Here is a 25,230-nt window from a genome sequence, read left to right on the forward strand (position 1 = left end):
ATGATAATATAAAACAACTGAATTTTAAAGAAAAAGAAAAAATCATTTGAATATCTAGGCAAAATATTCATGTCAGTTAAAAGGAAAGGAAACAGGACACTGTTCACACTTTTTAATGGTGACACTTCATGTCAGAAAAAAGTAAAGTAACATTCTTGAGACATTCAAGGAAAGAAAATGTGATTCCAGAATTTTATATCCAGCCAAACCAAACTCCATGCCACAAATAAATTACTGTGAACATGAGAGACCTCAGGGAATATTCTCCTTGTGGGCTATCCTAAAGAATTTATTAGTGAATGAGCTTCAAACAACCAAGATGACTAAAGATATTGGAGGGACATCTACATAAGGACTAGCAGAAGGAGATATATAAATATATTATGGGCTGAATATACATAAGAAATACATTATTATTATCTGTAGATCTAAGAATGAATGATGAACAGGCAAGAGGCAGTATGGTATGTGATGACTACACATTGACCACGTAGATATAGTACAATTTACAAAAAAAACAGAGGAAAAGGAAAGAGAATAAAGTAGAAAAATTTTGCTAATTGCCTACAAGTATTAAAAGATCTGATGTTGAAGCAGTGGGGAATGAAGAAGTAACTAAGGAATTTCAATATTCCATAAAATAGGGAATCAAGTGACAGTTGCCAGAAAATCAGTCTCGTGAAGTATCATATATGAATGTTTATTTAAAGGTAGCTGTTAGTACAAAATATAAACCTTCCTAAATATCAAAGATGTAGTGAGAAAGAGAGAATAAAGCAATGAAGGATTATACATAAAGACAGAAAAATAGAGGTAAAGATGTAGGTATTTAACATATATATTACATATGCATAACTCACTATATGTTGTATGTCAGTCTTCATTATATATTATTCATCACTATTCCCTATGAGATATATATATGTATATATCTCATATATATGTATAAAATATACATATATATATACACCAAACTACATATATAGGGATGCCTGGGTGGCTTAGCAGTTGAGTGTCTGCCTTTGGCTCAGGGCGTGATCCTGGGATCTGGGATTGAGTCCTACATTGGGCTCCCTGCAAGGAGCCTGTTTCTCTCTCTGCCTATGTCTCTGCCTCTCTGTGTGTGTGTCTCTAATGAATAAATAAATAAATCTTTAAAAAAAACCAAACTACATATATAATAAAAACTACATACCTAAAGCCAAACATATTGATCATATCAGTACATGTAATAGGCTCAACCCACCTATAAAAAGAAAAGTATTTTCAGATTGGCTAAAATATAAAAACCCCAACACTGCTGTATACAATAGATACTATAAAACAACATGTTCCAGAAGGTTAAAAGTAAAAGAATAAAGACAGAAAGGGAGACAGAACATGAAAGACTCCTAACTCTGGGAAACAAACTAGGGGTGATGGAAGGGGAGGTGGGCGGGGGGTGGGGGTGACTGGGTGATGGGCACTGAGGTGGGCACTTGACGGGATGAGCACTGGGTGTTATTCTATATGTTGGCAAATTGAACACCAATAAAAAATAAATTTATAAAAAAAGAATAAAGACATATCATAGAAAATGTAAATAAAAGAAAGCAGAAGTCACAATTTTTACACCAAACAGATTAGATTTATGCTGAAAGACTTTACAGGACACAAAGTGGTACACTTTATTATGGTAAAGGCTACAGTGAAAATACAGCTACAAAGCTAAACTTCAGAAACAGAAGGTGATGCAAGAATAAAAATACACAAGCCAAAATTAAAGACTAACACATTGTACTTACAGAACCTGTGAAAAAAATTAATAATAATATGAAATAACTACACATAAGGTAGATCTTATAGATATGCATCAAATTCACAATCCCCAAGATAAAAAATATACTTCTTGTTTTCAAGTGCACGATATTATTTTAATAGTGAAAGTCTGAAAACAACCCAAATGTCCATCAATAGGGGGCTGACTAACTAAAGCATATTATGGCAACAGAATAGGACATTTTGTGGCTGAAAATGAAATGAAGAATACCTGAACTATACTACTGTGAAATAACATAACTCTGGTATAAATTGTTAAGTGAAGCAAAGCAAGTTGAAGCAAATTATATCTAGTGTAAAATCATTATCTAAGAAACAAAGGAGACACGCTATGCAAATGCAAACACACTTATATTTTTAAAAGCAATGAAAGGGAAAACCTTAGATATAAAAATGATTCTCTGTGGGGGACAGAAGGAATAGAAATAGCAAGACTTCCTTAAATATGCCTCACTTTGTAGAATTTACTTTGGAACCATAAATAATTTGCATAATTGTGAAACAACATTTAAATTTAAAAGGTGATTCCCAGAAATTATTTTTTTAAAAAGCCCCTGGTGATATGCTCTATCCCATGCATGATGAAAATACTGTAAGTTTCAAATGTTTACTTCAGGTGTCTCCATCCAGCTGGAGACAATCACATTCAGGTCACAGTAGATGTGCAGAGTTTGAGTGTTTCACAATGTGATATCAAATCTAAAGGAGTAGGGATCCCTGGGTGGCGCAGCAGTTTGGCGCCTGCCTTTGGCCCAGGGCGCGATCCTGGAGACCCGGGATCGAATCCCACGTCGGGCTCCCAGTGCATGGAGCCTGCTTCTCCCTCTGCCTGTGTCTCTGCCTCTCTCTCTCTCTGTGTGTGTGACTATCATGAATAAATAAAAAAAAAAATTAAAAAAAATCTAAAGGAGTAGAGATGAGGCTTTAAAAAAAGAAGAAGAAATGTCAAGGAAAACATAAGGGAGGAGGGAGCCATCTGGGCTGGAACTTAGAGAATAAAGAATTGCTGAGTTGATGTGGGAGGATGAACTTTCTAAGGAGATGTAACAGTACAATCAAAGGTATGCACTTCATAGGATTTAGCAACCGAATACACCTCTATGTGAACTGTTCAAGAATAGTAAGTACCTCATGTGCTTTTTGAGGGAAAAAATCAACACAGTAATTACAAAGCATTCAGCAGACTATTTGGCACATGGCAAGCACTCACAAACTCAAAACAGGTATTACAGAGGTGAGAACCTCTGCAATACCTCGCTTTTCATTGTAAGTACATGAATCTTAAATACATAATGCTTATTTGGACACCAATTCTTTGATGCTTTGAATATTTTCCAGAATCTTGCCTTTCAATATACTATATTTAAGTGCCTATACAAACAGCAAGACTTATCTGTTTACATCTTCTTAAGCAGAATGACTTGAATTTGAATTATTGAAAGAGCACAAGAAACAGATGCTTTAAATAAAACCTTCCATGTAATGCAGAATCTATTACATATGTTGGCCAGCCAAAAGAAAGGTCAAACCCATTCATCTTTAGCATACTATATGTGGAGAAGGTTCCTGAAGGAAAAAAATCATTTCTGAAAATGGTTCTTTCATTGAAAAAGAATGAGTCAAAGCTATATCTTGAGGCACAGTCATTACAATGAGTTTGGAATGCCTTTTGTGCCCCCTAACTCTGCAATCATCCAGGAAACACAGTCCAGTCCTCCCCATCCATTGTACACAAGTAACCCCAGTGATGAATCCTTCTATTTCCTTATCAGCACTTCACCTGACAGTAGCATGCATTTTCCTACTTTGACAAAAAAAGAGAGAGAGTTGGCACTGAGATAGCCATCCTAAAAATACGATTATGGAAAAAAAGAATGAAATCCATGATCATATTTTGAGGATGGTTATCACAATGTCAAACTCTTTCTCTTTTTTTGTCAAAGTAGAAAAATGCATGCTACTGTCAGGTGGAGTGCTGATAAGGAAATAGGAGGGGTGCCTTGGTGGCTCAGTCAGTTATGCATCTGCCTTTGGCTCAGGTCATGATCCCAGGGTCCTGCTTCTCCCTCTCCCTCTGCCACTCCCCCTGCTTTCTCTCTCTCTCTTCCCTGTCAAATAAATACGATACTTTTTTTTTTTTTTTTTTTTTTTACAAAAAAGGAAATAGGAGGAAAGACTCATCACTGGGTGAAATAGGTGATGGGGATTAAGGAGTGCACTGCCTTGATGAGTACTGGGTGATGTATGGAATTGTTGAATTGCTACATTGTACACCTGAAACTAATATGATACTGTATATTAACTATAATGGAATTAAAATAAAATAAAATATGATCATGGAGTAGTACACAAAAGTGGGACACATGGAAAAACCCAGTAACTGAATATCATGTGACAGCTCCAATTTAGAAGATACATTAGAGAAAAATTCAAAAGTGGTTCAATGAATCTTAACACTGCAGAAAAGGGTAAATTATGCTTTACTTAGATATTGGCATATTTAACCTGATAAACACGATTATTAGTAACACTAATTGTTTCCTGGTAGGAAAAACAACAAGAATGTTGCTCATAGTAACATCAACTACTCAGCAGAGTATAAAAGGGGACAGAGGTAAGGAAACATTCAAAGTCAAGAAACCACCCTAGTGGAAACCCACTCAAATCCACCTGTGGAACCCAACTCCTTTCACTGACACCATGGTCAACTCCTGTTGTGGCTCCGTCTGCTCTGACCAGAGCTGTGGCCAAGAGACCTGCTGCCGTCCCACATGCTGTGGTTCCAGCGGCTGTGGCTCCAGCTGCTGCAGGCCCAGCTGCTGCATCTCTAGCTGCTGCCGCCCCTCCTGCTGCCAGACCACCTGCTGCAGGACCACCTGCTGCCGCCCCAGCTGCTGTGTGTCCAGCTGCTGCCGCCCCTCCTGCTCTAGTTCCAGCTGCTGTGGCTCCAGCTGCTGCAGGCCCAGCTGCTGCATCTCTAGCTGCTGCCGCCCCTCCTGCTGCCAGACCACCTGCTGCAGGACCACCTGCTGCCGCCCCAGCTGCTGTGTGTCCAGCTGCTGCCGCCCCTCCTGCTCTAGTTCCAGCTACTGTGGCTCCAGCTGCTGCAGGCCCAGCTGCTGCATCTCTAGCTGCTGCCGCCCCACCTGCTGCCAGACCACCTGCTGCAGGACCACCTGCTGCCGCCCCAGCTGCTGTGTGTCCAGCTGCTGCCGCCCCTCCTGCTCCAGTTCCAGCTGCTGTGGCTCCAGCTCCTGTGGCTCTAGCTGCTGCCGCCCCTCCTGCTGCCCCTCCTGCTGCCTGCGCCCAGTCTGTGGCCGGGTCTCCTGCCACACTACCTGCTATCGCCCCACCTGTGTCATCTCCACCTGCCCCCGTCCCATGTGCTGTGCCTCCTCTTGCTGCTGAGCCCCCTGCCCTGTGACCACCACCTCTGTTTACCTCTGCCCCACAGACATAGACTCTTTTTGGTGCTCACCATTAGGACACATGAAGTGGGGTTAGTAATGCTCCACTGAGTTGGGTCTCACGATTCCAACGAGCCCATCACTGTCCCACTGACTCTGTAAGCATATTCTGGCCTCAGTCCAAATTCTACTTCTGGATCTTTCCCTTTCATTCAAGTATGAATTTCCTTACAATATACCAACTGTTGTATTGACTAATTCTTCCTAAATTCTCCTTAACTGTGGGGCACCAACTCATCAAGTTCAAGGAGCTAAAGTTTAATTTCAGTATTTCTACATTACAGATATTTATAGCCTCTCTCTTAATTGTCCAATGGATTCTTTTTTATAATTCTTATTCTCCAAATTGTCCTATGTTATAACTCTATGTCAAAATAAACCACCACTTTCCTGTATGAAAATTCAGTGTGACAGTACTCTTCTTTAAGATTTTCAATACAGTCTGGACAACTATATTTTACCTACACATGGACAGACAAAATGGTTTTGTCAATTTTACAATAGAGGGAGAGTCCACCTTAGTCATAGCTTCAGTTTCACTGGCAGTCTCTTGAGTTCTTAGATAAAACAGATATTCTTGGGAATCCACATATCAAAATCAGAAAAAATCTTTTTTGGAAAACCTGCAAGCAATTAACGCTCCCTGGGGCATTTTTTTCCATATTATGTATCTGTGAAAGCAGCTAATAGTAGTTATAAGGAAAATAAAATTGAATGTAGCTGGGAACAACTGATGATTTGGGAAAACATAATGAAAAGCTAAGGGTCATAAATCAGAGTTTAAAGGACAGCTCTAAAAGCCAAAGGTTTCACTGGCAACATATAAATTGACTCTCATAGAGGGCAAATAGAGCTGAGGACCAAGGCTAGGACTTCATCAGGGGAGGAGCAGAGCTCCAGAGGTGATCGATCATTCAACCTAGCCATGCTAAGATCTGGGCCCTAACTGGAGAGACAGGGACCCTGAGATATGAGATGGCGACATCTGAAGTGGTGCACTTGTAGATCTTGAGTCCCCTAAATTCCCTTAAACACTCTGTGCTTGCAGAAGTGATCCAATTTCTTTCTTGTCATATAGCGCCACCTCCATTCTTAAGGATGATGCAGAACTTCAGTCTTGAAAGACAAATAACACAAGCTCCCCTCACTACTTTCTCCCACCTCTCTTTGTCATAGACCAATAACTACAATTAAGTTACACAACTCACCCAGAGAATGGCTGAGCTTGTTTTTTTTTAATATTTTATTTTATTTTATTTTTTATTGGAGTTCAATTTGCCAACATATAGCATAACACCCAGTGCTCATCCCATCAAGTGCCCCCTCAGTGCCCGTCACCCAGTCACCCCCACCCCCACCCACCTCCCTTTCCACCACTCCTTGTTCGTTTCCCAGAGTTAGGAGTCTCTCATGTTCTGTCTGCCTCTCTGATATTTCCCACTCATTTTCTCTCCTTTCCCCTTTATTCCCTTTCACTATTTTTTATATTCCCCAAATGAATGAGACCATATAATGTTTGTCCTTCTCTGATTGACTTATTTCACTCAGCATAATACCCTCCAGTTCTACTCACATTGAAGCAAATGGTGGGTATTTGTCGTTTCTAATGGCTGAGTAATATTCCATTGTATACATAAACCACATTTTCTTTATCCATTCATCTTTCAATGGACACCGAGGCTCCTTCCAAAGTTTGGCTATTGTGGACATTGCTGCTATAAACATCAGGGTTGCAGGTGTCCCGGCGTTTCACTGCATCTGTATCTTTGGGGTAAATCCCCAGCAGTGCAATTGCTGGGTCGTAGGGCAGGTCTATTTTTTAAACACTTCGAGGAACCTCAGTTCCTCAGTTTTCCAGAGTGGCTGCACCAGTTCACATTCCCACCAACAGTGCAAGAGGGTCCCCCTTTCTCCACATCCTCTCCAACATTTGTTGTTTCCTGTCTTGTTAATTTTCACCATTCTCACTGGTGTGAGGTGGTGTCTCATTGTGGTTTTGATTTGTATTTCCCTGATGGCCAGCGATGTGGAGCATTTTCTCATGTGCTTGTTGGCCATGTCTATGTCTTCCTCTGTGAGATTTCTGTTCATGTCTTTTGCCCATTTCATGAGTGGATTGTTTGTTTCTTTTCTGTTGAGTTTAATAAGTTCTTTATAGATCTTGGAAACTAGCCCTTTATCTGATATGTCATTTGCAAATATCTTCTCCCATTCTGTAGGTTGTCTTTTAGTTTTGTTGACTGTATCTTTTGCTGTGCAGAGCCTCTTATCTTGATGAAGTCCCAATAATTCATTTTTGCTTTTGTTTCTCTTGCCTTCATGGATGTATCTTGCAAGAAGTTGCTGTGGCCAGTTCAAAAAGGGTGTTGTCTGTGTTCTCCTTTAGGATTTTGATGGAGTCTTGTCTCACATATAGATCTTTCATCCATTTTGAGTTTATCTTTGTGTATGGTGTAAGAAAATGGTCTAGTTTCATTCTTCTGCATGTGGCTGTCCAATTTTCCCAGCACCATTTATTGAAGAGACTGTCTTTTTTTTTTTCCAGTGGATAGTCTTTCCTGCTTTGCCGAATATTAGCTGACCATAAAGTTGAGGGTCCACTTCTGGATTCTCTATTCTGTTCCATTGATCTATGTGTCTGTTTTTGTGCCAGTACCACACTGTCTTGAGGACCACAGCTTTGCAGTACAACCTGAAATCCGGCATTGTGATGCTCCCAGCTATGGTTTTCTTTTTTAAAATCCCCCTGGCTATTCGGGGTCTTTTCTGATTCCACACAAATCTTAAAATAATTTGTTCCAACTCTCTGAAGAAAGTCCATGGTATTTTGATAGGGATTGCATTAAATGTGTAAATTGCCCTGGGTAGCATTGACATTTTCACAATATTAGTTCTTCCAATCCATGAGCCTGGAATCTTTTTCCATCTCTTTGTGTCTTCCTCAATTTCTTTCAGAAGTGTTCTGTAGTTTTTAGGGTAGAGATCCCTTACCTCTTTGGTTAGGTTTATTCCTAGGTATCTTATGCTTTTGGGTGCAATTGTAAATGGGATTGACTCCTTAATTTCTCTTTCTTCTCAGTGTTATTGTTAGTGTATAGAAATGCCCTGAAATCTGGGCATTGATTTTGTATCCTGCCACACTGCCAAATTGCTGTATGAGTTCTAGCAATCTTGGGGTGGAGTCTTTTGGGTTTTCTATGTAGAGTATCATGTCATCTGCAAAGAGGAAGGGTTTGACTTCTTTTTTGCCAATTTGAATGCCTTTTATTTCTTTCATAAAGAAATATGTTTATTGTTGCCTGATTGCTGAGCTAGGACTTCTAGTACTATATTGATTAGCAGTGGTGAGAGTGGACTTCCCTTTCGTGTTCCTGATCTTAGGGAAAAGGCTCCTAGTGTTTCCCCATTGAGAATGATATTTGCTGTGGGCTTTTCGTAGATGGCTTTTAAGATGCTGAGGAATGTTCTTTCTATCCCGACACTCTGAAGAGTTTTAATCAGGAATGGATGCTGTATTTTGTTCAATGCTTTCTCTGCATCTGTTGAGAGGATCATATGGATCTTGTTTTTTCTCTTGCTGATATGATGAATCACATTGATTGTTTTACAAGTGTTGAAGTAGCCTTGCATCCCAGGGATAAATCCCACTTGGTCATGGTGAATAATCTTTTTTTTTTTTTTTTGAATAATCTTCTTCATGTATTGTTGGATCCTATTGGCTAGTATCTTGTTGAGAATGTTTGCCTCTGTATTCATCAGGGATATTGGTCTGTAATTCTCCTTTTTGGTGGGGACTTTGTCTGGTTTTGGAATTAAGGTGATGCTGGACTCATAGAATGAGTTTGGAAGTATTCCATCTCTTTCTATCTTTCCGAACAGCTTTAGTAGAATAGGTATGGTTTCTTTTATAAACGTTTGATAGAATTCCCCTGGGAATCCATCTGGCCCTGAACTGAGCTCAATGGGAGACTATATCCCAAAAGATCTGTAGGACCCAAAGACTGCTTCATAGATTGTGATGTGCTTTTCCATCAAGAGGCTCATAGTGTCCAGTTGTTTCCCCTTTTTTGATGTTATCAGCTATTGATGATCATTGCCTAGAACTATTATTTCATTTAGGCATAGCAAAATCATGATATTGCAATTCTATTATTCCTCTGCCTGCCACTTATTAGCTGGGATAATTCCATAAGGCAAAACTTCTCCTCATCAGCATTTAGTAATCCAGAGGAATAGTATATACAGGAAAAGCAAAATATATGTTTTATTCTTTCCTTTTATTTACCAGTTTGCATCCTCCAAGGGTGATAAGTTTTTTTTTAATTTGCATTAATATGAACTCATGGATTTTAATACACTTGATTGTGAAACAATCCATTGAAGCTCATATCCCTCCATTGATGCTCAAATAAGCAATTTCAAGTTGGCCTCCAAGTCCTTTCAACATGAATCTAGTAATCTTTGAAAATTCCTTGGTTTTTCATATAACCGGATATTGCAGACTTGTCTGTACATTTCCTTCCCCAGACTTCTAATCAACCATTTCTCCAAGGAGCTCCAGTTCCTTTCCGGAGGATACAGTATATGAGACCATGAATTGAAATATGTGGATGTTCATTACTACTAAATCACTTTCTTTTAGCTTTTTAACATTCACAACTAGAAAATATATATTTATATGGTAAACCATGTCATGAGTTTTTACTGATTAAATCAATACCACCATCAAAGTAATGAACATCTATCACCCACATTGTAATTTCTTCCCATCCCCTGTTCCCAGGCAACTACCAATCCACTGTCACCATAAATTTGTTTCCATTTTCTAGAATTTTATGGAATACTACCATTGTGTACTCTATCTTGCCTGGCTTTTCATTCAGCATAATAATATTGAAATTCATGTTGTGTGTATACTAGTTCATGTCTTTTTTTTTTTCAGTTTATTTTTTTTGTATTTTCCAAGTTCATATTTTACTTTAGTCCATTCCTCTGTGTCCATCTCTCTCCCATGCATGTGAGTGTGTGCTCTTTCAAAAATATGAAACGCTTCATGAATTTGCGTGTCATCCTTGCACAGGAGCCACACTAATCTTCTTTGTGCTGTTCCAATTTTAGTATATGTGCTACCCAAGTGAGCACTAGTTCATTTCTTTTTATGACTGAGAAGATTTTCATAGTATAGAGACATGACATTTGTTTATCTACCGACCTGTTGGTGAACATGTGGGTTGTTCTCAGACTTTTTGGATTCAAATAAAGTCTCCATGAATATTTGTGAACAAATCTTTATAGTGACGTAACGTTTTATCTTTATTTTTAAAATTTTAATTCCAGTGTAGTTAACATACAGTATTGTATCAGCATCAGGTATATAATACGTAACTCAGCAATTCCATATATTACTCAGTGCTCATCAAGATAAGTGTACTCTTAATCCCCTTCACTTATTTCACCCATCCACCTACCACCTCTTCTCTGGTAACTATCTGTTCTCTATAGTTAAGTCTTTTTTTGTTTGTTTGTTTGTTTGTTTGTTTGTATGTTTCTCTGCCTCCCTCTTTGTTCTTATGATTTTTTTTTATCTCAGCTAAATACTTTGGGGTGGAATGGCTAAGTCATATAGTAGATATATCTTTAACTCTTTTAAAAAACATCAAACTGTTTTTACAAAGTGTGACATTTTATGTTCCTTCATTGTATGAAAGTTCCAATGGCTTCATATCATCACCAATACTCCATAAGGTCAGTCTTGTTAATGTCAACCACTCTAGAGTATATATGGTGTTAATCTTATTATGGTTTTAAGGGGAATTTTCCTACGGATTAATGATGTTAAACATCTTTTCATTGGTTGACTTTCCATCTACATATTTTCTCTGGTAAGGGTCTATTCAAACCTTTTGCTCATTTTTTGTCGAGTTGTTTTACTTCTTATTTCTGAGTGGTAACAGTTCTTTATATGTTCTGCATACAAATCCCTTGTGGGATATATGTTCTGTTAAGCATTTTCTCCAGTGCGTGGCTTACCTTTAATTTCCTAAACTGTATCTTTTTTAAAGTTATTATTTTAATTCCAGGTGGTTAACATAGTGTTATATTAGCTTCAGGTATACAATAGTGATTTAAAATTCTATACACCATCCTGTGCTCATCACAACAAGTGCATTCCTTAATCCTCTTCACCTATTTCATCCATCCTCTACCCTCTGGTAACCATCAGTTTGTTCTCTATAATTAAGAGTCTATTTTTTTTATTGGTTTCTCTCTCCCTCTTTTTCTTCCCTTTGCTTATTTGTTTTGCTTCTTAAATTCCAGTTATGAGTGAAATCACATGGTATTCGTTTTTCTCTGATGACTTATTTCACTTAGCATTAAACTCTTGAGCTCCATCCATGTCATTGCCAATGGCAAGGTTTCATTCTTTTTTGTGGCTGAATACTTTTCCATTGGAGATATATACCACATCTGCTTTATCCGTTCATTTATCAATGTACACTTGGGCTGCTACCATATTTTGGCTACTGTCAATAGCACTGCTATAAACATAGGGGTGCATGTATCACTTTGAATTAATGTTTTAGTATTTTTGGGGAAATACCCAGTAATGCGATTACTTGGTGGTAGAGTAATTCTATTTTTAACTTTTTAAGGAAACTCCATAGAGTTTTCCACAATGGATACACCAGTTTGCATTCCCATCAATAACATGGGAGCCTTCCCCTTTCTCTCCTTCCTCACCAACACCTGTTGTTTCTTCTGTTGTTGATGGTAGCCATTCTGACAGATGTGAGTGAGGTGTTCTCTCATTATAATTTTGACTTGCATTTCCCTGATGGTAAGTAATAATGAACACCTTTTCATGTGTCTGTTGGCTGTCTTCTTTGGAGAAATATCTGTTCATATCCTCTGCCCATTTTAATTAGTTTATTTGCTTTTTGGGTGTTGAGTTTTATAAGCTCTTCATATATTTTGGATACCAATTCTATATCAGACATTATCATTTGCAAATATCTTCTCCTATCCAGGAAATTGCTTTTTAGTTTTGTTGATTATTTCCTTCACCGTGCACAAGCTTTTTATTTTGATGTAATCTCAATAGTTCCATAGTTGCTTTTGTTTCCCTTGCCTCAGGAGACAAATCTATGGGAAAAAAAGCTGTTATAACCAATATCAAAGAGGTTACTGCCTAAACATTCTCTTCTGAAAAGAATTTTTTTATTTTGATGGAATCCAATTAATTGATTGTTCTGGGATGCAATTAGGTTGATTTAACAGTTTGAGCCTTTCAAAACTTGCTTATAAGCTGTGTGAGGATCAGAACAGCTTTTATTCTAAGGAAAAGTGTGTCCCACTCCTGAGGCAATATTATTCTAAATACTCTAACCAATGACCCATGAATTACAAGGTTTTTCACTCTGGTTCATGGGACCATGTACTGTTTCAGGCCTTGTGTCACCTCCAAGGATTGTTCCCTTTGTCTTTTATCAAGGTAGAGTGGGGCAGAGGGTCTCTTTTTCTGCCCTTGGGTAGTTTCTTCATGCATATGCACTTATAAGTACTCAGCTGAAGATGCAGGTGGACTTCCTGCAGATCTCTGGGGTTCTCTGTGCAGTTCTTTTTTTTCTTCTGGTACTCTACCATGTGAATTGCAGCTTTCTTGACCTTACCTTCATCCTGGCTCTGTCTCCTCAAGTCAGGAGGACCACCAGGCTCTACCTGGTCCTCTCTCCCAGAGCTGCATCCCCAGAAACTCTCTTCAAGAAATAAACTGAGGCAACTCTAGCGATCTCCTCATTTGTTTCCCCTCTCTAAGGCAACAGTGTTTTGACTTGACTACCAATGTCTAAAAGCCATCGTTTCATTTGTCTGTTTTTTTAGTTGCTTCAGGCGAAAGGATAAATCCAGTCCCTACGATTCCTTCTCAGCAGGAAATGTAAGTCCCTTTTTAGTTTTGTTTTCTCTCCTCTTTCTCTATACTTCCAGTATTTAAAAATTTAATGTAATATAAGCAAATATATTTCCTATACGTATTCCCTTATTTTTTTCTATCCATCATAGTGTCTTTATTTTTCCAAATTTTCATTTAAATTCTAGTCAATTAACATATAGTATAATATTAGTTTCAGGAGTACAATTTAGTGATTCATCACTTACATATAATACTCAGTGCTAATCATAACAAGTGCCCTCCTTAATCCCCATCACCCATCTAGCCCATCCCACACCCACATCCCTCCTTTATTTGTTTTGACACATTGTAGAACACTATAGGCACTTTATTCCATCTGTTTTATCATCTTTTAATAATATATCCTGGTGATTACTTCATAGTGGCATATAGAGATATTCCTTATTCCTTTTTATAGCTGAATAGAACTCCATCATGGGGATGTACCATAGCTTATTCACCACTATCCTACTGAAGGACACCTAGGTTGTGTCTAGCTCTTGTTGTTGTATTTACAAATAGCACTGCCATGAATAATTTTGCATAACATCTTTTCATAATTTTGTCTGAGTACCTTGGTTAATTTATAAAATTGGGATAGCAGAGTCAAAGAATAATGCCACTAATTATTGTCAAATCTTCATAGGAAAGATATGAGCATGACTATTTCCACATAATCTCACTATTAAAGAATGTAGTCAAATTATGAGTTTTTCACAGTCTCATAGGTGAGAAGTGGTATCCTGTATAACTTCATTTCTATTCCTATGTGGGAGACTGGACATCTTTATATGATGAAGAAAGATGTGCATCTTATTTTTCCATTAGGTTTTCTTCTTCTCCAGTCTAATTTTAGAAGTGTTTTATATATTAAAGTCATTGACTCTTTGGTATAAATTACAAGGTTTTTTGCAGTCATTTGTCTTTTTACTTTGTTTCTGGTGATATTTTAAAATACATTTTTTATTACAAATAATTATCTTTTTACTATCAGAATTTAATTGCAAAATGTATTTGTATACAATTGAAAAAATATTAAATTATGAGTCCTCTCTAACAACAAGATCTCCTGTTACCTCTCCTGCCCATTTTGTAAGTGATCTTGGTTGACTCTCTTTGAAGTGCTATTGCATCACTATCCTTACTGCTCCCATTGCCACCAACCTAGACATGCATTCCTCTCTCATCCCTAGCCTACAACCACTTTCTAAACTTTCTTCCTGCTTCCTGTCACTCTACCCACCGCCAGGCAAATAATATTTTAAAAGCCTATTCTCTCCCACCTTTATCCCAATTATGTGATGATACAGTATCTACTTTCTTTGCATAAATTCAAGAATATCATTTTAGCAGTAGACTATTATTTTTCTTTACCCTCCTACACATACCATCCGAACAAGTCATTTACTCCATCAGAGGCCAAAAATAAACCCCCATTCAATCATATCACCATTGTCTGAATATTCTTTTTTCTTTTCTCCATCCATATATATTATCTATAGTATGATAAAGGGTGAGTAAATGCACTATGTTTTCAATAAATCCCACATTCATTTAATTAACATTCATTCAGAGTAATTGCTAGGCACCATGTTTGTATATATGAATAAGACAGTCTGGCCTCATGGAGTATATAGAAGGACTGGAGGAAAAAAGATATAAGCCAATTATGTTAGAGTGTGATACCTTATATCACAGGTATCTTGGAGCAAAAGGGAAAGAAAGATTCATTTTGAATGGGGTAGATGTCAAGAAAGACATTAGAAATGAGTTGATATCCAGACTAGACATTTATATATGAGCAAGAGTTAGTTAAATTGACAAGGGAGAAAGCACATTAACACAAATGAAACAGTATGAGGAAGGACATGGGATTATTACTCCTCATAAGTCTTTGAATATTCTAGGAAAGAACCATCTTCCTTATTGACTACATGATTTCAATCTATCTAAGCCTCAGTTACCTCATGTCTGAAGAATTAAGAAAAATCCTGACCACCTCTTAGAAGCCCCTGTGAAGTATAAATAAGGTAACAATTACAGAAGACTCAGATAATTCCTGACACACAACAGGCACTCAAAAATAGTAATTTTTAGCATTATCTCATATTTCATAAGTGTATACATTTAAATACATAATTGTTATTTATCACACAATGTTCTACATGCTTTCCAAACCCCTACATATGTGTTCTTTGTCTTATTGAAGTGCCTATAGGACACAAATTAAAGCTTAACTCCTTAGATCTCATTTATATCAAGCAAAATACCTCAAACATAACTTTTTGAGAGACAAAAGCTCAGAATATAAATATTCAACACACATATTCAATTGGGTATATTCATCTACCAAAATAAGAGAAAAAACACTCCTTTATGATACCCTCTCTGAAGAACATGTTCATAATAATTTAATAATTTTTAAAAGAACCTATTCATGCCAATGAGTTTTTTTACTGTGTAAAAGTAGTGAATCATTACATTATAACTTTCAAATCGAATAGATTCAATAAGACAAAAGAGATAGGTACTTTGCTAGGATTTTTTATACCTCACTGACCATCATAAAATCCAAAGGAATCACAGTATTCCCCACTGAACATAAGTGATTGCCCGCCCCCGCCCCCCAAGATGGCTCTTTCACCCTATTTTCCTACCAGCCTTTCATATGACTTGTTAACCTCTTGGCTAGAAGATTTAGTTGACATAAAATCCATTCTCAACATATTATCCTGGAGTTAAATACATAAATGAGGATTTAACACTTGTAAAATCCAAAGAAATAATGTCATAGGAGAGTGTACTTTGGAAGACACATCAGACAAGGAAAAAAATATGGAAGCTGATTCACTTGGTTTTAACCAAATCAGATAGCTCACAATACAACAGGAGAAGGAAATGGAGCCTTTTCTATATATAGGTATATTTACCAGATAAACATAATTATCTAATTTACTAAAACTACATGATTTTCTATTAGGATAAACAACAAGAAGAGTTGTCCTGCCCATGGTCCTAGTGGCCCTCAGCAGGGTATAAAAGTGACAGATGGCAGGGGAGATCACACTTGAGAACTTCATTCTTCTGGAAACCCACCCAGAGCCCCCACCCTCTGACACCATGGTCAACTCCTGTTGTGGATCGGTCTGCTCTGACCAGGGCTGTGGCCAGGAGACCTGCTGCCGCCCCTCCTGCTGCCAGACCACCTGCTGCAGGACCACCTGCTGCCGCCCCAGCTGCTGTGTGTCCAGCTGCTGCCGCCCCTCCTGCTCCGGTTCCAGCTGCTGTGGCTCCAGCTGCTGCAGGCCCAGCTGCTGCATCTCTAGCTGCTGCCGCCCCACCTGTTGCCAGACCACCTGCTGCCGCCCCAGCTGCTGTGTGTCCAGCTGCTGCCGCCCCTCCTGCTCCAGTTCCAGCTGCTGTGGCTCCAGCTGCTGCAGGCCCAGCTGCTGCATCTCTAGCTGCTGCCGCCCCTCCTGCTCCAGTTCCAGCTGCTGTGGCTCCAGCTGCTGCAGGCCCAGCTGCTGCATCTCTAGCTGCTGCCGCCCCTCCTGCTGTGGCTCCAGCTCCTGTGGCTCCAGCTGCTGCCGCCCCTCCTGCTGCTGCCCCTCCTGCTGCCTGCGCCCAGTCTGTGGCCGGGTCTCCTGCCACACTACCTGCTATCGCCCCACCTGTGTCATCTCCACCTGCCCCCGCCCCATGTGCTGTGCCTCCTCTTCCTGCTGAGCCCCCTGTCCTGTGACCACTATTTCCATTTACCTCTGCCCCACAGATAAAGACCCTTCTTTTGCGCTGAGTGTTAGGACACATGGAGTCTGGTTAACATCATTGAACAGTTGAGCCTCATGATTCCAGGGATCCCACCACCATCCCATTGACTCAGTACATTCTGGTTTATGTTAAGCTCCTTCCATTATTATCTTTTCCTTTCAGTATTGGCACCAAATATGTATATTAATTTGTAACCTATCAGCTAAAAAATTATCCCATTCCTCTAAATTTGTCATTCTTCCTTATCACTTTGGGGCTCTAGATTATCCTTCCTAACAAAATGATTATCTGCAACTCCTGTGCCATACTGATTTGACACTCTCTGATCTGAGGTTCAGTTATACCCTAAGACCTGGGGGTCCAATTATGTATTTTCTGAAGGAGTGAATTTCTTATGTCTTGTTGCTTCTCTGCTTTTAATAAACTTTTCTACACATAAAAATTCACTGGCCTTGTTCTCTATTGTTTTCATGATCATTTTTCTCAATAACTAGACAACTATATTTACATGATGATACAACTCATGTTGAAACCACTTCAAGGGGCACCTGGGTGGCTCAGTGATTGAGCATCAACCTTTGGCTCAAGTCGTGATCCCAGGATCCTGGGGTCGAGTCCCGCATTAGGCTCCCTGCAGGGAGCCTGCTTCTCCTTCTGCCTATGTCTCTGCCTCTCTCTGTGTGTCTCTCATGAATAAATAAATAATAAAATATTTTTAAAAAACAAAAAAAGAAATCACTTCGAGACTAAGTGCTTTATCAAATATAGATAATTTAGGATATTGGAACAAAGCAGCACATGTATATGTGTATGTGTACATGCATATGTCTTAATATCCTAAACTGGGACAGACTTAATTCATGTCTTTAGCTCTATTTATTATTCAATTTTAATTTTTACTGAGATATAATTGACATATAACATTATATTAGTTTCAAGTGTACACCATAATAATTTGATATTTTTACATTTGAATGACCACACTAAGTCTAGTTACTGTCACCATAGAAAGTTATAAAAATTCTTTTTCTTGTAATGAAAACTTTTAAGATTTACTCTTTTAGCAACTTTCAAGCATGTGATACAATAGTATTGACTATACTAACATCATGCTAACATTGCAACCCATTACTTATTTATTTTATAACTGGAAGTATACATCTCTTGGCCATCTTCACCCAGCCCACCCTCTAACCCCACTCCCCTCTGGCAACTGCCAATCTGTTCTCTGTATCTATAAGTTTTGTTTTGTTCATTTGTTTGTTTGCTCAGATTCCACATGTGAAATGATCTCAGTATTTTTCTTTGACTTATTTCACTTAGCATAATGTCCTCAAGATCCATCCATGTTGTTGCAAATGGCAAGATTTCATTCTTTTTTATGGCTGAGTAAAATTTTATTATATATATTTATATTTATATATAAATAAATATATAAATATATTATATATATATATATATATATATATATATATATATCACATCTTTTTTTATCTATTCATCCAGTGATGGATATTTAGGTTGTTTCTGTATCGACTATTGTAAATAATCCTGCAATGAACATAGGGATGCATATGCATATATCTTTTTAAATTAATGTTTTCATTTTATTTGGATGAATACCCAGAAGTAGAATTGCTGGATAATATAATATAGCAGTACTATTTTTAATTTTTTGAGGAATCTCCATATTCTCTTCCTGAATGGCTGCAGCAATTTACATCCCCATCAACAATGCACAGGGTTCTTCTTGAAGCTATGCTTTGGAATCACACTTTTGGGAAATCCCTCCTTCTATTACATTCCCATAAACCCTATGTAGAAAAGTTATAATGACAGATTTAAACATTAATAACATATTTTTAAGTGAAAATCTTAACAAAATTACATAAATACAATAAAAACAAGAAGTTTAATAAAAGCAATTATATAAACAAAGATTTAAAAACTAATGAAATAGAAAGTCTCGTAAAACTAATCAAAGAGAGAGAGAGAAAAAGAAGAATGAACTTAAAGAATGACAAATAACATTATATTTAAAGGGGAAATAATCAGCTCCTAAAAGAGTAGAAACTTTTAAAGAACATATTAGAACATTATGTATAAGTTTATTCCAATATGTATGAAAATTATGATTGAATTGACTGTAAGATATAAATTAATAAATGAATTCCAGAGGATATACAAAACATAAATAAGCCAATAACCATTAAAGAAACTATACCTATGACACAAAATCTATCCTTTATATATACTGATATTAAAAAGCCAGACCCATGTTGATTTATGAGTAAGTTTACTAAACTTTAAAGCTCTCTCCCATACCAACTGGGAAAAAGAACAGAAGAAAGGAAAATCTTTCCAGTTCATTTTTAGTAAAACAATAATATTAAAAATATAGAAGAACAGTGTGATAAAAGAAAACTATAAGCCTATATTATTGAAGGTCATAGATGCAAAATTCCCATAAATACTAGTAAGTGAAATTCAGCAATATATAAAAGGAATAACACATCACAACCAACTAGAGTTTGTCCCAGATATTCAGGAATGCTTCAAAATTAGAAAATATTTAAATAAGCTTGTTGGTACTAGCACATTAAAGGTGAATAACTACAGGATTATATCAATAGCTGTGGGAACATAATTCAATAATATATATTAGTCAGGGTTCTCCAGAGAAACAGAACAGGAAATAGATATAAATATAAACACACATTCATATACATAAAGAGAGAGAGAGACACATTTATTTTAAGGAATTGGCTTATGTGATTACAGAATTTGAGAAGTCCCAAGATCTGCACTCAATAGCTAAAGATCCGGAAGAGTTGACAGTCTAAATTCCAGTTCAAAAGCCAGCAGGAAAAAAAAAAAAAAAAAGCCAGCAGGCTCAAGACCCAAGAAGACCCAAAGTTTCAGGAGAAGACTGATGTTAAGAGAGTCAGACAGGAGTTCCTTTTTAAGCAAGGTTGGGGACACCAGCCTTTTTTGTTCTGTTCAGACTTTTGATTGATTAGAAGAGGCCTACCCACATTGGAGACAGCAATCTGCTTTACTCAGCTTACTTATTTGAATGTTAATCTTACCCTGAAACACTTTCACAGACATACCCAGAATAATGTTTGTCCAAATGCCTGGGCATTCTATGGCCCAGTCAAATTGACACATAAAATTGCCCATCACAACAGCCATTTACTATTAAGATTTGTGTGGAATCAGAAAAGACCCCGAATAGCCAGGGGAATTTTAAAAAAGAAAACCATAGCCAGGGGCATCACAATGCCAGATTTCAGGTTGTACTACAAAGCTGTGGTCATCAAGACAGTGTGGTACTGGCACAAAAATAGACACATACATCAATGGAACAGAATAGAGAATCCAGAAGTGGACCCTCAACTTTATGGTCAACTAATATTCAATAAAGGAGGAAAGACTATCCACTGGAAGAAAGACAGTCTCTTCAATAAATGGTGCTGGGAAAATTGGACATCCACATGCAGAAGAATGAAACTAGACCACTCTCTTTCACCATACACAAAGATAAACTCAAAATGGATGAAAGATCTATATGTGAGACAAGATTCCATCAAAATCCTAGAGGAGAACACAGGCAACACCTTTTTTGAACTTCGCCACAGTAACTTCTTGCAAGATACATCCACGAAGACAAAAGAAACAAAAGCAAAAATGAACTATTGGGACTCCATCAAGATAAGAAGCTTTTGCACAGCAAAGGATACAGTCAACAAAACTAAAAGACAACCTACAGAATGGGAGAAGATATTTTCAAATGACATATCAGATAAAGGGCTAGTTTCCAAGATCTATAAAGAACTTATTAAACTCAACAGAAAAGAAACAAACAATCCATCATGAAATGGGCAAAAGACATGAAGAGAACTCTCACAGAGGAAGACATAGACCTGGCCAACATGCATATGAGAAAATGCTCTGCATCACTTGCCATCAGGGAAATACAAATCAAAACCACAATGAGATACCACCTCACACCAGTGAGAATGGGGAAAATTAACAAGGCAGGAAACAACAAATGTTGGAGAGGATGTGGAGAAAAGGGGACCCTCTTGCACTGTTGGTGGGAATGTGAACTGATGCAGCCACTCTGGAAAACTGAGGAACTGAGGTTCCTCAAAGTGTTAAAAATAGACCTGCCCTACGACCCAGCAATTGCACTGTTGGGAATTTACCCCAAAGATACAGATGCACTGAAACACCGGAACATCTGCATCCCAATGTTTATAGCAGCAATGTCCACAATAGCCAAACTGTGGAAAGAACCTCGGTGTCCATCGAAAGATGAATGGATAAAGAAGATGTGGTTTATGTATACAATGGAATATTACTCAGCCATTAGAAATGACAAATACCCGCCATTTGCTTCGACGTGGATGGACCTGGAGGGTATTATGCTGAGTGAAATAAGTCAATCGGAGAAGGACAAACATTATATGTTCTCCTTCATTTGGGGAATATAAATAATAGTGAAAGGGAATAGAAGGGAAGGGAGAAGAAATGGGTAGGAAATATCAGAAAGGGAGACAGAACATAAAGACTCCTAACTCTGGGAAACGAACTAGGGGTGGTGGAAGGGGAGGAGGGCGGGGGTGGGGGTGAATGGGTGACGAGCACTGAGGGGGGCACTTGATGGGATGAGCATTGGGTGTTATTCTGTATGTTGGCAAATTGAACACCAGTAAAAAATAAATTTATTATTAAAAAAATTAAAAAAATAAAAAATAAAACATTCTAAGCAAAATAGGGCTAAAAGAGGACATCCTAATGAATGCTATTTATTAAAACTTCATAGCAAACATAATACTTAACAAACTTTAGAAGTATGCCTACTAAACTTTAGACTAAGACAAGAATAACTGATATCACTCCCTGTTGTTCATTGTTATATTTGAGATCCTAGCCAATGTAATCTGATAAGAAAAAAGTGTTACAGAAAAAAACCCCAAAATTGCTGATATTTGTAGACAATATAGTTGTCAAAACAGGAAATCCAAGAAAACCCGCAAACTTGTGCTGAAAAGGGGGTTTAGAGAAGTCACTATATAGAGTACTGACAAACAAAAAACCCAGTAACCATCCTTATAACCTGTAAGAGTCAATTAGCAATTCTAATTTACTAGAAAGGAAGATTTCATTCAGAGTAGGTACAAATATTATAAAGTGCTTCAAAATAACTGCAATATTTATGAAGAAAAGCTCCAAATATTATTTGGAAATCTGTATTTAAATAAAGAGTTAATGTCAGGTTTATTACTGGGAAGATTTACTATCACAAATATGTCAATTCTTCCTAGTTGAATCAATAAATTTAATGCCATTCTCATCAAAATTCCATTGATATTTTTTAAGAGTATGATTAACTGTTTCTAAAATGCATTTAGGAAAGAAAAAGTCCAAAATTAGCCAAAGGAATGCTGAATAATTAGAAGGGATTTTTCTCTATCAGACATTAAAACTTACAGAGCTATAACATTTGAGGCAGTTATATTGGTGCAGTAATGCACAAATAGATCAGTGCAATATGACAAAGAGATCTGAAACAGACCCAAAGTTATATGGAACCTTAGAATTTGTGATAGGAGGCATTAAAAATCAGTGGAAAGATTATAGAAAATTGAACAAATAGCACTGGGTATGATATTCAATATGGAAAAAAATCTGTCCCCTCTTATCATGTTTAAAAAATCCAAATGGGTCAAATATTTAGTTGTTAAATAAGAACTTAAAGCTATTAAAAATACATATGAACAAAATCTATTAACTTCAGTATTAAGGGTACTTTAAGACACATGAAAAAAAAGACACATGAAAGAGAAAACCATAAAAGAAAAGATCTATAGATTGGATTTCAATAAAATTCAAAATGTCTGTAATACCCTGTGCTAAATTGGAGAGCTTGTATGGCATATAAAACAGATAAATTAATATTACCCATAATAAACATAAAAATCCTAAAATTCAATAAGAAAAGATAAAAAATATATATGGGCAAAGCATGCATAAGACAATTCACAAAGAAGGAAACACAAAAGGCCAAAAAGTTTATGAAATGTACTTAACCTCATTAATGAACAGGGAAATTCTATTTAAAACAATAATGAAACAAATTCACACCTATTAGGCTGGTAAAAATTTAATATTTTTTTTAATTTTTATTTATTTATGATAGTCACAGAGAGAGAGAGAGAGAGAGAGAGGCAGAGACACAGGCAGATGGAGAAGCAGGCTCCATGCACCGGGAGCCCGAGGTGGGATTCGATCCCGGGTCTCCAGGATCGCGCCCTGGGCCAAAGACAGGCGCCAAACCGCTGCGCCACCCAGGGATCCCTAAAAATTTAATATTAATAAAACCAAATATTAGTGAACATGCAAAGAAAAAAGATATCTCATTTATGGCTTGTATGAATGTTTAAGTTGGTATAACTGTTGTTACAGGTTGAATTGTGTCTCTCAAAATTCTTGCTGTTGAAAGTCTAAATCCCAAGGTCTCAAAACGTGACCTTATTTGGAGATAAGGTCTTTACAGAGGTAATCAAGTTAAAATGAGGTCATTAGTATGGGCCTTAATCCAATATAAGTGGTGTCATAATAAGGGGAAATTTGGAGATAGGCATGCACACAAGAAACTGCAGCATTAGCTCACAAATGGAAAAATCTGCTCTTTTTAAAATATTTTATTTATTTATTCATGAGAGACAGAGAGAGAGGCAGAGACATAGGTAGAGGGAGAAGCAGGCTCACCACGGGAAGCCTGATATGGGACTTGATCCCAGGACCCCGGGATCACCACCTGAGTCAAAGGCAGGCGCTCAACCACTGAGCCACCCAGGCACCCCGAACAATCTGATCTTGAGTTTCTTCTTCATTCTATACCTTCAGGTTTTTATTGTCTTTCTTTTGAGCTCAGAAATTTATTACTTTAAAAATTGTATTCAGAATCCCTATATATATGTAATAAGAGGAAGAATTCATATTAGCTTAGTATCTGTGTTGCTGAAGCCTCTTAATTTAATTTTTTCAAAGATAAAATTTCACCTATTAGGCATTGGAATAATTATAGTAGGCAGTGAAATGTAATATCTAATGAAATGTTTGATTAAATCAATAGCTACTTTCATAAAATCAGTGCTATTCCTAGATTCTTTTGAATATTTTCTTTTGCTTTTGAATATCTAATAAGATATCAACAATGTAAATTTATAATAGAGAAATCAGGCAGTCTCATTTTATTTTTTAACTTTTTATTTTAATTCTAGTTAGTTAACATACAGTGTTATACTAGTTTCAGGTGTATGATATAGGGATTCAACACTTCCATACATCACCCAGTGCACATTGTGACAAGTTCATTCCTTAACCTCCATTACCTAGTTCACCTATCCCTCCATCCCCACACCCTCTGATAACCATCAGTTTGTTCTCTATAATTAAGAGTTTATTTCTTGATTTATCTCTCTCTCACTATTTTTGCCTTTTGCTCATTTGTTTTGTTTTTAAATTCCACATATGGCATTTGTCTTTCTCTGACTCACTTATTTCACTTAGCATTACACTCTGTAACTCCATCCATGTCATTGTCAATGGCAAGGTTTCATTCTTTTTTGTGGCTGAATACTTTTCCATTGGAGATATATACCACATCTTTATCCAATCATCAATCCATGGACACTTGGGCTGCTTCCACATCTAATATTATAGCATGTACCCCTTTGAATTATTGTTCTTGTATTTATTGGGTAAATACTCAATAGTCCAAATCCTGGATCATAAGATACCTTTATTTTTAACTTTCTGAGGAACTTCCATAATGTTTTCCATAGTGGTTGCACAAGTTTGCAAAGTGTTCCTTTTTCTCCGTATCCTCACCAACACCTATTGTTTTTTCTACTGTTGATTGTAGCCTTTCTGATAGGTGTGAGGTGATCTCATTATAGTTTTAATTTGCATTTCCTTGGTGATAAGTGCTGATGAACATTTTTTTATATGTCTGTTGGCTACCTGTATGTTTTCTTTGGAGAAATGTCTGTTTGGTTCTTCTACCCATTTATTAATTGGGTTATTTGTTTTTGGAGTGTTGAACTTCATAAGTTCTTCCTATATTTTGGATACTAACCTTTAGAGGATATGTAACTTGCAAATATCTTCTATTCTGTAGGTTGCCTTTTAATTTTTTGTTTCCTTGGC

The 25,230-nt window shown here is 37.2% G+C and overlaps 2 protein-coding genes and 1 non-coding gene across 3 annotated transcripts; 2 read left to right on the plus strand and 1 right to left on the minus strand.

The window, feature by feature from the left end:
- Nucleotides 1–4,459: 4,459 nt before the first annotated feature.
- LOC112655365 (keratin-associated protein 4-6-like) lies at nucleotides 4,460–5,717 on the plus strand. Its single transcript, XM_025440456.3, has one exon. The coding sequence runs from the start codon at nucleotides 4,519–4,521 to the stop codon at nucleotides 5,224–5,226; it is 708 nt and encodes a 235-aa protein (XP_025296241.1). The 5' UTR covers nucleotides 4,460–4,518; the 3' UTR covers nucleotides 5,227–5,717.
- Nucleotides 5,718–10,320: 4,603 nt separating this feature from the next.
- Nucleotides 10,321–10,427, minus strand: LOC112655726 (U6 spliceosomal RNA). The gene has a single exon (XR_003133855.1). It is a non-coding gene; the product is annotated as a U6 spliceosomal RNA (small nuclear RNA).
- Nucleotides 10,428–16,316: 5,889 nt separating this feature from the next.
- On the plus strand, nucleotides 16,317–17,449 carry LOC112655366 (keratin-associated protein 4-6-like). Its single transcript, XM_025440457.2, has one exon. It carries the CDS (start codon nucleotides 16,357–16,359, stop codon nucleotides 16,960–16,962), a length of 606 nt encoding a protein of 201 aa, XP_025296242.1. The 5' UTR covers nucleotides 16,317–16,356; the 3' UTR covers nucleotides 16,963–17,449.
- The last annotated feature ends 7,781 nt before the right edge of the window (nucleotides 17,450–25,230 follow it).

Source organism: Canis lupus, chromosome 9, assembly GCF_003254725.2.
Source record: "Canis lupus dingo isolate Sandy chromosome 9, ASM325472v2, whole genome shotgun sequence".
NCBI classification, from domain to species: domain Eukaryota; kingdom Metazoa; phylum Chordata; class Mammalia; order Carnivora; family Canidae; genus Canis; species Canis lupus.

Bases quoted from the DNA above. Each gene is read 5' to 3' on its own strand.
- LOC112655365 (XM_025440456.3), top strand. From the start codon at position 4,519: ATGGTCAACTCCTGTTGTGGCTCCGTCTGCTCTGACCAGAGCTGTGGC.
- LOC112655366 (XM_025440457.2), top strand. From the start codon at position 16,357: ATGGTCAACTCCTGTTGTGGATCGGTCTGCTCTGACCAGGGCTGTGGC.